The sequence below is a fragment of the Zootoca vivipara genome, chromosome 4 (genome assembly GCF_963506605.1).
Source record: "Zootoca vivipara chromosome 4, rZooViv1.1, whole genome shotgun sequence".
Taxonomy (NCBI): Eukaryota; Metazoa; Chordata; class Lepidosauria; order Squamata; family Lacertidae; genus Zootoca; species Zootoca vivipara.
In genome coordinates this window covers 78,504,653-78,517,694 of record NC_083279.1, presented here as the reverse complement: position 1 = coordinate 78,517,694, position 13,042 = coordinate 78,504,653, and the positions used below count along the sequence as shown (strand labels likewise).

General features: G+C 44.5%; 1 protein-coding gene and 2 non-coding genes across 3 annotated transcripts; all 3 read left to right on the top strand.

Moving 5' to 3' along the window:
• The first annotated feature begins 2,369 nt into the window (after positions 1-2,369).
• Positions 2,370-6,463, top strand: RPL21 (ribosomal protein L21). The gene is made up of 6 exons (XM_035115276.2): positions 2,370-2,506; positions 3,524-3,602; positions 4,240-4,301; positions 5,217-5,329; positions 5,737-5,887; positions 6,335-6,463. Exons 2-6 carry the CDS (start codon positions 3,536-3,538, stop codon positions 6,422-6,424), a joined length of 483 nt encoding a protein of 160 aa, XP_034971167.1. The 5' UTR covers positions 2,370-2,506; positions 3,524-3,535; the 3' UTR covers positions 6,425-6,463.
• Positions 4,606-4,682, top strand: LOC118085814 (small nucleolar RNA SNORD102). Its single transcript, XR_004692690.1, has one exon. It is a non-coding gene; the product is annotated as a small nucleolar RNA SNORD102 (small nucleolar RNA).
• On the top strand, positions 5,380-5,511 carry LOC118085827 (small nucleolar RNA SNORA27). The gene has a single exon (XR_004692701.1). It is a non-coding gene; the product is annotated as a small nucleolar RNA SNORA27 (small nucleolar RNA).
• Positions 6,464-13,042: the final 6,579 nt, after the last annotated feature.

The window sequence follows — 13,042 nt, the reverse complement described above, 5'->3', positions numbered from 1 at the left end:
TCCCACCGCTAGTTTTTGAAGCTGCATTCACATGTTGTTAGCCATAAACCATATCAATCCTGTAGTTTCTTCACAAATGCTGGTGTTTGATACATTTCTCACTTCAAACCAGCTTTAATCCAACTTGAAATCTGGATGCGGAGTAAGTGAACCTATGAGCCAGCTGTTGTGTATGCGCAGTTCTGGGGTGGGTGTTTGCAGGGGTGGGAAACCAAAAAAGCCTTGCACATGGAATGAATACATCCCGATCCTCTCTCTGATGTGAACAACACAGCACAAATGCAGCTTGAAATGGCAGCAGGGGTAAATGATCTTAGAATCATGAAATCTTATATTTTGAAGGGACCCCAAGGGTCATCTAGTCCAACCTCCTGCAATGCAGGAATCTCAGCTAAAGCATCCACAACAAATGGCCATCCAGCCTCTCTTTAAAAATCTCCAAGGAAGGAGACTCCACCACCTCTCATGAGAGTCTTTACCACTGCTGAACAGCTCTGTCAGAAAGTTTTTCCAAATGTTTAGTCGGAATCTCCTTTCTTGCAACTTGAAGCCATTGGTTAAAGTCCTACCCTCCAGAGCAGGAGAAAACAAGCATGCTCCCTCATCCATGTGACATACCTTAAGATATATGAAGATGGCTATCATATCCATGTCCTCTCAGTTTCCTCTTTTCCAGGCTAAATCTTATAACAATACCCAGCTCCTTCAATCGCTCCTCATAAGGCTTAGTTTCCAGGCTGTTGATCATCTTGGTTGCCCTCCTCTGCACATGTTCCAGCTTGTCAACATCCTTCTTAAGTTGTGGTGCCCAGAATTGGACAAAGTATTCCAAGTGTGGTTTGACCAAGGCAGAATAGAGTGGTACTATTACTTCCCTTGATCTGGACACTATATGCAGCCTAGAATAGCATTAGCTATTTTTTTACTGCTGCATCTTGCTCTGTTTGAAGCAAGAAATATTAAAATACCCCAATATTGCTTTCCCCCCTAATCCCTTTTCCTTTTGTGCTGTGTTTTTTATTAATTATTTGCAGCATTTAAATACCACTCTTTGGTCAAAAGTCTCCCTGAGAGCCTTACAAAAATCAGTTCTAAGATGGTCTCTGCCGTCAGGTTCACATTCTAAAGAGACATGAGGAGGGAGGGAGAAGCGAAAGGCAAGCTTAAGCACAAATTGCATTTCTTATGAAACATTATTATGGCTATCTAGAAGAGGAAGAGCTCCTGATTGTAAGACTGCTCATGCATCTCCCCATAATGTGGCCTGATGCAGTTTAATGCCACTGTGTTAGGTGGTGGTGGTTGTTTAGTCATTTAGTCATGTCCGACTCTTCGTGACACCATGGACCAATGATGGTAATGCATTTTGCACTTGTCTTCATCTGATGGGCCTCCAGGGCTCCTTGTATAAATAAAAGGTGCAGAGAATCTTTTCCACCTCATATTAGAACTCAGCACCATCCAATGAAGCTGAATAGTGGAAGATTCAGGGTAGGCAAAAATGTACTTTTTCACAGTGCATCGTTCAACGTGTATCCAACTGACTTACCGTAATTAGCATTTACCCAGCGATTCTCTAAGGTCTTAAAACATTTTAAATTGGCAGTGCTCAGTAATGCATCTGGGGTATTCCTCATTGTGAGAGGTGTTGAGGCAGTACATATGAAGGCAGGGTAGTGTGTATGTGAACCTGATTAGAAGGAGAACTGATGCTCAATGGTTGAGCGGATCAGGTGCAAGGAGCAAGCTTAGCTGTTGTCCCTAACAGTCCAGAGTACACCTCTATAACTTTCTCTTACGTCGAAACAAAATAAAAAAAATTCCTTCCAGCAGCACCTTAGAGACCAACTAAGTTTGTCAATGGTATGAGCTTTCGTGTGCATGCACACTTCTGCAGATACACAAACAGAAGCTCTCTTACGTGCCATTCATTCTTTCGAAATTAGTGCAGGGAGAATGCTGCACTTGAGGTCGCTTACAGTGGACCAAAAGCCTGCCTTCCATCGCAGTTGTTACTCCATACGAAAAATAAAATGTCCAACACGGCTATCCGCTGCTTGCAACATACAGTATAGTGATTACATAGAGATGGTGCTACAGGGGCATATGACTCCATTCAACCCGGCTCCCTGGGACCACGTGATGGCAGCCAGCCGCACGCGCTGCCTAACGCCTGTGTGGGCGGGGTCAGCTCCTCGGCCGCTGGCCCCTTTTGCCTAGCAGGGGCCTCCTGGAAGGCGCGTCTACGACAACTGCCTGCCTCCGTTCGCCGTACTACGAAAGACAGAGTTGGCTGCTTTCTCCCCAGTATCCGTCTCGCTTCCTATATATATAAAATTATATATATTTTTTTAATGTTTCCACGCAAGCACCCTACGTCGCAATCAGTCCGGCGTTTCTGCTTGACAGCCATACATCCCGGAGGGCCCCTGCACGCGGGCAGGAAGAGCGGAGAGAGCAGGAAGCCCCGCCTTCTTTCTTTTCGGCCTCGGACGCCATCTTACAGGTACATGGCGAGCTCGGCTGCTCCTCTTCCACTTATGGGGGGCCTCTTGTAGCGGATCCTTGAGGGGCTTTGGCACGAAATGGGCCGGTGACGGGGAGAGGGGGGAACTGAGCCGGGCGGCGGTTGGAAGTGGGGAGGGCGAGGGAGCGAGAGCCGTTTCGCGGAGGGCGGCATGGCCCTCGGGAGGGATGGGAAGAGGTGGGGAGGTCGGCTAGGTGGGAGAGGCCGGTGGGGGGGACACCCAGGAGCGGCGCTAGTGGGGTGTGCTGGCCTGGGAAGAAACGGAAGCAATGGGTGCGATCCAAGCGCACGTGGAGGTTCGCGGTGGAGGCCGCCGCCTCCTGCTTTCTCCTCGTTTTCTCAGTGGTTTGAGCGCATGCCTTGCATGCAGAAGGCCCCAGGCTCCCGTCCCTGGCTTCTCCAGTTAAGGCAGAACCTCGAGTGGCAGGGCTGGGAAGCACCCACGCCTCAAAAGGTCTAGATGTCACTAAGGTGTATAGTCTCTCCTGGGAACGTTTCTTATCATCCTTTACGGAGATTCCCCCCCCCCCACGCCATTTCGGCTGCCCTTCAGCGCCAGGGGCTTTTCCAGAGGCCTGGGCATGGAGATCTTTTGTACCGCCTCAACTCCTGGTCCTTTTTATACTAGAGGTACCAGAGACTGAACCTTTGGCTTAACTATGCATGGGCAAATGAACTTGGAAGTGTTTTGGAGGATGTTGTGTGTATGCACACATACGTGGGCGTAAAGTGCATGTATATGGATTTCAAGACGTTGCATGGGTAATCTGACGAGATATTGAGGCTCGAATTAGACATGATACTAAACGTGTTTAATGCTACACATGGGCTTTTCTGCAGTATTGTAGTGTGAGGGGTATATAATCCCTCCCCACTGACAATCTTGACCTACGTCCCGTCCCCTCATTGCTGTTTGCTTTGGGGGAAAGCTACCATTGTGCATGTTTTTATTTTATTTTCTGTTAATTTTTGATCCAATTGTATTTTCTCTTTCAGTAAACCGTCAAGATGACCAACACCAAGGGGAAGAGGAGGGGGACACGTTACATGTTCTCAAGACCCTTTCGCAAACATGGTAGGGAATATTTGTTCAACTAGTTTAGTTGGTCAGTGGGTTTGTTTCCTCTTGATCCAGGAATAAGGGTTATTTCAGTAAACTGATGTGACCACCAAGGTCAGGTGAACGTTCACACCCCATAGTCCATATGCTATCAGTATCGGCTGAGACTTATGCATCTTTAATTTATTGAAAAATGTCTTTCCATATACACTGCTAGAAAGCTCAGAAAGCAGCACTAATAGAGGGGCTTTGGGAAGAGGAATTGTTTCTATGTGTAGCTTTAATTTATTTATATAGCCTGAATGTTGTAAGTCAATTTTAATACTTTTAATACATTTCAGAGTTGAAAAGAGATCCCAAGGGTCAACTAGTCCAATCTCTCATTAAAATCCTCCAAGGAAGGAGAGTCCACCACCTTCCCAAGGGAGTCCATTCCATTGTCAAACAGCTCTTAATCTCCTTTCTTGTAACTTGAATCCATTGGTTCAGGTACTATCTTTCAGAGCAAGAGGAAACAAGCTTGCTCCATCCCTCATGTGACAGCCCATTAGTTATTTGAAGATGCCTATAATATACTCTCTCAACCACCTCTTTCTCAAGCTAAACGTACAAAACTAACTTGAGTAAAAATATGATTTGATTTTTTTCATAGGTGTGGTCCCTCTCGCTACCTACATGCGCATCTATAAGAAGGGTGATATTGTTGACATAAAGGTATTTTTAAATTTAAAAATGCTGCTCTAATGCTAAATCTATTACTGTAGTTCTCTCATTGTCTTTCTAAAACAGAATTCAAATTAAGTGCAATCTAACAGAATAACAAATATTGTTTTGCTTGCCCTGCCTAGAGTATTGAATGCTGGGATTTGAACCATGCTCGCATTTGCATTTCATCTTACAATGTAACTTGGAAAATACACAGAGGAGTATTAATTTGCCAGAAGGTTGCCCTCTTCAGTATATCACACTTTTGCTGATACAGAACTTTACTTGAAATTTTTATTTCATAACACTCTGGAGCTTGATGATGATTGTCTCTTATGATTGCTTTTGTAATAGCAAAGTGAGCAAATCATTTCACCGGCACTGAAAGCAAACCAGAGAAGTCCAGTTCTTCAAATTGAATTTTATTTGATTGAATATTTTAAGATAGCATTAATTTGTAAGGATAATTGTGGCAACCATGTGTGTATTGGCAAAACCATTCATCAGTCTGGATATGGCTGCTGCATGATCTGATTTCCTGCAACAGAATAAGTGAGCAACTGGAAGACCCAGTACTTTGCTCTAGAATTTTATTTCAAATGGTAAACATTGCTTGATATACAATGCTAGTCCATTCGCAGTGAGTATGACTTGCTAGATATTACCCACTGTATAATCCAAAACATAGTAGCTTACTTGATAGTTTAATTATTATACAAATGCTTAGTCTAGTTAAAGCTAGGGAACCTGACATTGGAGGACTTTGGGACAAATATGTATTTTAAAACATGCTCTATCTGATATTGGAAGCTTTTGAGAAATGTTGCTCATGTTATGATTGCAACTGCTTTAGTTCAATATATCTTTGGAATTTTTTTGTAAGATAAGTTATGGTAATATTTTCTGTCTGTCTTTTATTAACAGGGCATGGGCACAATTCAGAAAGGCATGCCCCACAAATGTTACCATGGCAAGACAGGAAGGGTATACAACATTACCCAGCATGCTGTGGGCATTATTGTGAACAAGAAAGTTAAGTAAGTGCTACTAAAATGGTTTGGAGCTTTAATTGCATTGATGGATTCCTTTCTCCCCATTCACTTTGCCAGTTAGACATTTGTTGTCTCTATTGGCCATTCAAGTGGGGCAGAGACAATATCCTTTTAAAACCCAACCAGTTAATACTTAATTGGCTTGGATCCTGTCAGAGGAAACATTGAAAAGTTCTTCAAAACATGAAAGCTTACATGTTCCTACAGCAATCAGAGTTGCCTATGCTCTGAAACCAGCATGGTAACCATGTGTACTGACTTGGGCTCAGCGGTTAGCCCTACTTGTTGTTGTTGTTGTTGTTGTTGTTGTTGTTGTTGTTGTTGTTGTTGTTTTTTAAAAAAAACCACAGCAAAAACTGCTAAATCTAACTGTGTTGGTGTTCTGTGTCTAGGGGCAAGATTCTGGCTAAGAGAATTAATGTGCGAATTGAGCATATTAAGCACTCAAAGAGCAGAGACAGCTTCTTGCAGCGTGTGAAAGAAAATGAAAGAAAGAAAAATGAAGGAAAGGAAAAGGGAACTTGGTTTGAACTAAAACGCCAGGTAATGTATTGAGATGTGAACAAAGTATATGCACTTTGTCTGCAAACAAAGTGGGTGGTTTTTTTGCGGAAGTGGAGAGGAATATAAAGTTATTTTCAATGCTAGTAGGTAATCTTTGTGCTTATTTTTTGGGGGGGGGGAAGAAAGCTCTTGTTGGCTTGTTTTAAAAAATTGCTACTATGTGACTCATCCTATTCTCAAATGATTCAGCAAACTTGCTAGGGAAAAATATTTAATAAATTATAAAATGATTCATGCATAGAATTAGCGGTTGCCATATTGTGAGATGAGGTGCCACGCTTTCTCAAGTCCAAAGTATTGTAGTTTTTTGTGTTCAAGGGACATAGCGCTGCAGTAAAAACAAGGAAAGCCCAACAGATGGCACCTGGACTAAACAATGCTATTGTAACTTGGATTTATGTTTAAATTTCTTTTTCTACCTTCTAGCCTGCTCCTCCAAGAGAAGCCCACTTTGTGAGAAACAATGGCAAGGAGCCAGAGCTGCTGGAACCAATTCCATATGAGTTTATGGCATAGTGTATATGAACAAAATAAAAGACCATATTGAGGACCTAAGTTTGTGTTGGTGTGGTCAAATTATTCTTAACAAGCACTGTGCTCTTGTAAAAAGACAAGAACTAGTTGGCATGAATGGAGTGTTGAGTTAAATTATAGGCAGAAATGTTCACTTAAAGATAGCCAAGTTCTTTCTCGCCCCTAAGGGCTGTCCAGTCCCCAATGCACTATAAATTGGCCCAAAATTCTTACTTGTGGGTATGCTGTTAATTTAATTTCAGCTAAGTGAGCTGGATGTTTAAAAATACATAAAGATTTTTTATTAGCTAGAACTGATTAGCATAGTTTCTCAAAGCATTGGTTTGAGTTATAAAATTTAGTAACTTGAGCAGAGTTCTAGGTGTGCCAATCTAGGATGTGAGATACAGATTTATATGACTGTTTTGTGTGGGGGCTCCATTCCTGGCCCCCTGCACGCATTGGCGGAGCATGCATGAGCCTGACTTGTTCGGCCCCCTTTCTGCCCTCTTCTGGGTCCAAAAGGACCCACACATCGGTGGTTGCACATCAATTAAATGCACACAAAATGGTTGTTGCCCCCCCCCTCTCTGTGTATGCCCAACTTGCCATTTGGCTAATGAAATCAACCTATTCTCTTGCACTAATGGGATGAAGCAGAAACCAGTGTTTTTTCAGTCTGTAAAGGGTACATGCAGATGGGAGTCCAGCTTTTGATCAGTAAGGGTTAATAATAATAATAATAATAATAATAATAATAGTTTATTATTTATACCCCGCCCATCTGGCTGGGTTTTCCCCAGCCACTCTGGGCGGCTTCCAACAAAAAATAAAACACAGTAATCTATTAAACATTAAAAGCCTCCCTGAACAGGGCTGCCTTCAGATGTCTTCTAAAAGTCTGGTACTGTAGTTGTTTTCCTCTTTGATATCTGTTGGGGAGGGCGTTCCACAGGGCAGGCGCCACCACCGAGAAGGCCCTCTGTCTAGTTCTCTGCAACTTGGCTTCTCGCAACGAGGGAACTGCCAGAAGGCCCTCGGTGCTGGACCTCAGTGTCCGGGGAGAATAATGGAGGTGAAGACGCTCCTTCAGGTATACTGGACCGAGGCCATTTAGGGCTTTAAAGGTCAGCACCAACACTTTGAACTGTGCTCGGAAACGTACTGGGAGCCAATGTAGATCTTTCAAGACCGGTGTTATGTGGTCTCGGCGGCCGCTCCCAGTCATGCTGCCGCATTCTGGATTAGTTGTAGTTTCCGAGTCACCTTCAAAGGTAGCCCCACGTAGAGCGCATTGCAGTAGTCCAAGCGGGAGATAACTAGAGCATGCACCACTCTGGCTAGACAGTCTGCAGGCAGGTAGGGTCTCAGCCTGCGTACCAGATGGAGCTGTTAGCTGCCCTGGACACAGAATTGACCTGCACCTCCATGGACAGCTGTGAGTCCAAAATGACTCCCAGGCTGCGCACCTGGTCCTTCAGGGGCACAGTTACCCCATTCAGAACCAGGGAATCCTCCACACCTGCCCGCCTCCTGTCCCCCACAAACAGTACTTCTGTCTTGTCAGGATTCAACCTCAATCTGTTAGCCGCCATCCATCCTCCAACCGCCTCCAGGCGGTTTATCTCCATTATCTATGTCAAGCTTTATCTTTATAAACTTTGGTCAAGAAAATCCATTTTGGAAATGTTGAGCACATTCCAACCGCCCATTCCATGGCTGTGTGTGTGGGAAAATGGCACGTAGTTAACCTGTGTGAATTGAGAGTTTGACATGTAGCAAACCTTCTAAAAAAAATAGCACCCTTTGTTCATATAAATTAAGTGTTGTTCATTACATTGATTGCGCTTTCCTCTTGTCCTTGATGGCTTAGTACAATTGTGCTTTATGTAGCTACAGGAGTGATGTTCCAAAAATACACCAAGTAGCCCAGTTTAATCACTGTGATTCAACTACAATTGGGCTGAAGTTGCTGAATTGACTAGCCTCTCAAAAAAGGAATCCAGTCTCCATTGACGTTTTTTGTCCTATTACTGCTTTATTGTCTCAGGATAAGGGATGACAGCATCCCTTATTTCCCTTTACGCCCTCTCCACTACATTTGCCTCTTGCACCCACGAACACTAAGGGATCCACTTAGTGTGAGATTATAAACCCATGTCGATCTTTGAAATATGATTAATTCTGTATTTTAGCCTTGTCACCCTGCTGCTTGGCTTCCTTCTACAGAAAACACACCTGTGGGGATCAATGAGAAAAGACAGTGATTTGGAAGATAAAAAATGGGATGCATGGGCTGGTATGTCAACAGAAAACACTGGTTCTGCTAAAACATCCTCTAGAAATTGCATGGTTTGTTTTCATGGGTTCTATACCACGAGTATTGCGATGTTAGACATCGGATCTCTGCTGACAAAACTGATCCGGTGCCTTCCAAAAAGAACAGCATGCATTCTTAGGGGTCCTTGTAATTTTTCCAAGTATTCCCTTAAAACCATCATCGGATCATAGGTTAAGGCTGAAGGTCTGTAGCTCAGTGACGGTATCTGATTACATGCTGGACGTCCCAGATTCAATTCTTGTCATGTCCAGGTAAGGCTGGGAGATTCCTACCTGAAACTGAAGAACCTCCATCTGTCTGAGCTAGATGGACCAATGGTCTGTCTATAAGGCAACTTCCTATGTGTTACTTTCTGTCATTCTACATAAAAAGCATAATATCCATGCCTCAGAACGAGTTGTGGCAAAAAGCACCATGTCTTTACCCTTGGCTGTACATTCTACCAACAGATGTCGCCTTTTTATACTATAAGTCTTGATCTCTCTGTCTTTCTTTCTCTGGCTCATCCCCCTATGTTCTCTTCATTAGCATCCTTTTTTCAAGTATTTCCATTTCTGAATCTTCTGCGGTCCTTCCCCTTGTTTGCTGCTATTCCATCTTCTGTCTCATCCAGTCGTAGCTCTGTATCCTCACCCCCACACCTGTCATTCAACTTATACCTGGCCAGCTCATTCTTGATGGGTCAAAATACAGTAGCAGACCATTTGTTGTGCATGAAGAAGGCCTCATATTCAATCTCTGGCATCCCCAGGTAGGTCTGAGAGAGGATCCTGCCCGAAACCCTGGGGAACTGCTGCCAGTCAGTGTAGGTGATACTGAGGCAGAGGGGCCAACACACCTGGTTGAGTATAAGGCAGCTTCCTGTGTTCCTAATGGAAATGCATTTTTTGGGTCAGTAGATTGCAGAGCTCTAATGCAAGGTGTTGCGGTCCTTTCCACACTCCTGGATACTTCATTCCATACTGTGGTAAGCACAGGTAGATTCAAAAGCCAGCCTGGTTGGGCATCTGCTAAAGGCCTACACTCCAACAGACCCACTTACAAGAACCCCCAGAATTCCCCTGCTGCAGTGAGATGGGAAACTTCCTGAGGGGGGAGGCTATGGAAGGTGTCCTTCCCAAGAGTATTCCAAGAATAATCTCCTGTTTGGATTACTGCAATGTGCTCTACCTTTGAAGGTGGCTCGGAAACTACAACTAACCTGGAATGCGGTTGCCAGATTGGTGACGAGGAACAGCCACCAGAACCACATAACACCGGTCCTGAAATACCTACCGGTTCATTGGGGACCCAGGTGGCGCTGTGGTTAAACCACTGAGCCTAGGGCTTGCCGATCAGAAGGTCGGCGGTTTAAATCCCTGTGACGGGGTGAACTCCCGTTGCTTGGTCCCAGCTCCTGCCAACCTAGCAGTTCAAAAGCACGTCAAAATGCAAGTAGATAAATAGGAACCGCTACAGCGGGAAGGTAAACGGCGTTTCCATGTGCTGCTCTGGTTTGCCAGAAGCGGCTTTGTCATGCTGGCCACATGACCTGGAAGCTATACGCCGGCTCCCTCGGCCAATAATGCGAGATGAGCGCGCAACCCCAGAGTTGGTCACGACTGGACCTAATGGTCAGGGGTCCCTTTACCTTTACATTGGCTCCCAGTACATTTCCAAGCACTATTCAAAGTGTTGGTGTTGACTTTTAAAGCCCTAAATGGCCTCGGCCCCATATACTTGAAGGATACATGTCCACCCCCATCATCCAGGTCAGACACTGAGGTCCAGGGCCAAGGGCCTTCTGGCAGTTCCCTCACTGCCAAAAGTGAATTTACAGGGAACCAGGCAGAGGGCCTTCTTGGTAGTGGCGCCCATCCTGTGGAATGCCCTCCCGTCAGATGTCAAGGAAATGAACAACTGACTTTTAGAAGACATCCGAAGGCAGCTCTGGATAAGGAAGTTTTTGATGTTTGATGTCTTACTGTGTTTTAATTTGTTGGAAGCCACCCAGAGTGATGGGGGCAACTCAATCAGATGGGCAGCATATCAATAATAAATTATTATTGGAGGGGAACTCCCTAACTCACTGAGGTTGTGAGACCCATTGGCTGCCCTCAACTGGTTTAGCCAGCCAGCCAAAGCTGGCTGGGATATGGCTTCTGTCACATGCTGACAACTTCTAGGAACCACAGGCAAGGGAAGGAGGGAGTGTGAAAGACTGTCTGGTCCAATGCTAGGCAGGAGCACTCCATACTGCAACATTTTCTTGCAGGTTCCCTTTTCGAATCATCCAAGTACACAACCTTTTGCCACATTTCGGGAACTGCTCTGAACTGGCAATGACATGCCCTGTATCTGTGGTCTGCTAGCAGTGCGTTCACACCCATGAAATTGAATTCACACTGGAAGAGAACAATTCAGAGTGCCAGCTAATAAACCATCTCAGAACGCGCCTATATTAGCTGCGATGTTTCATGTGGATCCACATAATGGTGTCTCTCATCTCTCTTATATGTGAGGGTGTTTCTTTTTCTTACAGATTTCAGCCAAGCAGCTATGAAGCGCATCCCTCTAGAGGACTAAAATGGCAACTCATTTCTTTTAGTGTGTCAGTAGTTTTGTTTTATTTTTACACAGGGGAGAAAAAGATGTCCAACAATTTTACTGCTCCTTCCAAAGCCAGCTTAAAAAGTAGATTAGTAACGCAGTGTAATATTCTTTGCAATGTAGGTTTATTGCAGTTACAAAAGCAATATTGCACTCTTTTCTTTTCTTTTTTTGCTCATTTCACAACATGACTGAGAAATTCAAATTTTAATGACATTGTTTATGAGCAAACTGGAGAGGCACATGAGACACAACAAACACACATCACACTGTTACCAGAGATAAAAATATGGAAGAGGAGAATAACAAAAGCTTGGCCCGGAGGCTGGTATAGTTTAAACTCTTCTCAGTGAAATCACACAAGTCTAACTAGATATGCCAGGGGAGCCAACATTGTGATATCCAGAAGTATTTAGACTACAGTTCCTATCAACCCCAACTAGAGGTAATCAATGTGGTGCTCTAGCTAATGCTGTTGGACTACACATAGTGTTTCCAGCTGTTTTCAGACTACAATTCCCATCATCACTGACCACTGGTCTTGCTTGCTAGGAATGATGGGAATTGTAGTCCAAAAACAGCTAGAGACCCAAGTTTGGGAAACACTGGCTTTGATCATTATTGACCATGTGGATTGGGTCATTCGCACTGGATTGGGTCATCCTCTTACCTACCACTGCCCCCACTCAGGTCCTGAGTTTGAGCCCCATGTTGGGCAAAATATTCCTGCGTTGCAGGGGGTTGTACTAGATGACACTCAATAGTCCTTTCCAACTCTACAGCACTTGGGGCAGGGACTGGGAGTAAGCCAAGGCAAGGGGGCTGTGGGCTGGTTCTCCCAGCTCCCTATCCCTGTCGCCTCTCTCTCCCCATAGCTGCTCTCAGTAACCCTCAGTGAAGCAGCTTTGTTTTTGCAGTTAGGAAAAGTACATATGGCGTCTCCGCTTATTGCAATAAAGGTGAAAGGCTGCCACCTCATATCTTTTAAAGCACATTCAATGCACATTCCAAGCACAAGATTCCTCCACCCCAAAGAATTCTGGGAATTGTAGTTTGCTAAGAATGTTGGGAACTGTAGCTCTGTAGCAGACAGTCCTATCCTATGCCACATCAGATACATGCCTACGGTGGTAGCCATAGGAACCTTTGCTCCCCAATAAAATGTTTTAGCAACTTTTCGGCATGCTTCCACAGAACTCATCCTGTCCTTACAGACTAAACCTTTCGCTCCACCCGTTTTGTCTCGCAGTTGTCACATAGGCTTTGTACAAATATATCTTTAAACAACTGTGCATGCCCATCTGATATCCCTGAATTGGTTCGGAGAGTATCTGCATTGCATCATTGACAGTATGCCTCTGAATAGCAGCGGCTGGGTATCGCAAGTGGGGAGAGCGCTCAAGCCCTGCTTCTAGGCTTCCCACAGACACCTGGCTAGCTGATATGAGAAGCAGGATGTTGCACTGAATGACCCTTTGGTCTGACCCAGAAGGGCTCTTATTTTGCACTTACGTGCTCATGGCTGCTTTGCGCTAGAAAACTGCTCTCGCGCCTGGTCTGCAGCTACTCTTCTGAGAGAATAGTTTCACTGGCACAAAAACAGAATGGTTGCGATTTTAATTTTCAGACAAAAGAAGCTCACATAAGCAGTCTTCTGTTGCCAGGTGCCCTGATTGGATCATGGTTTCCAG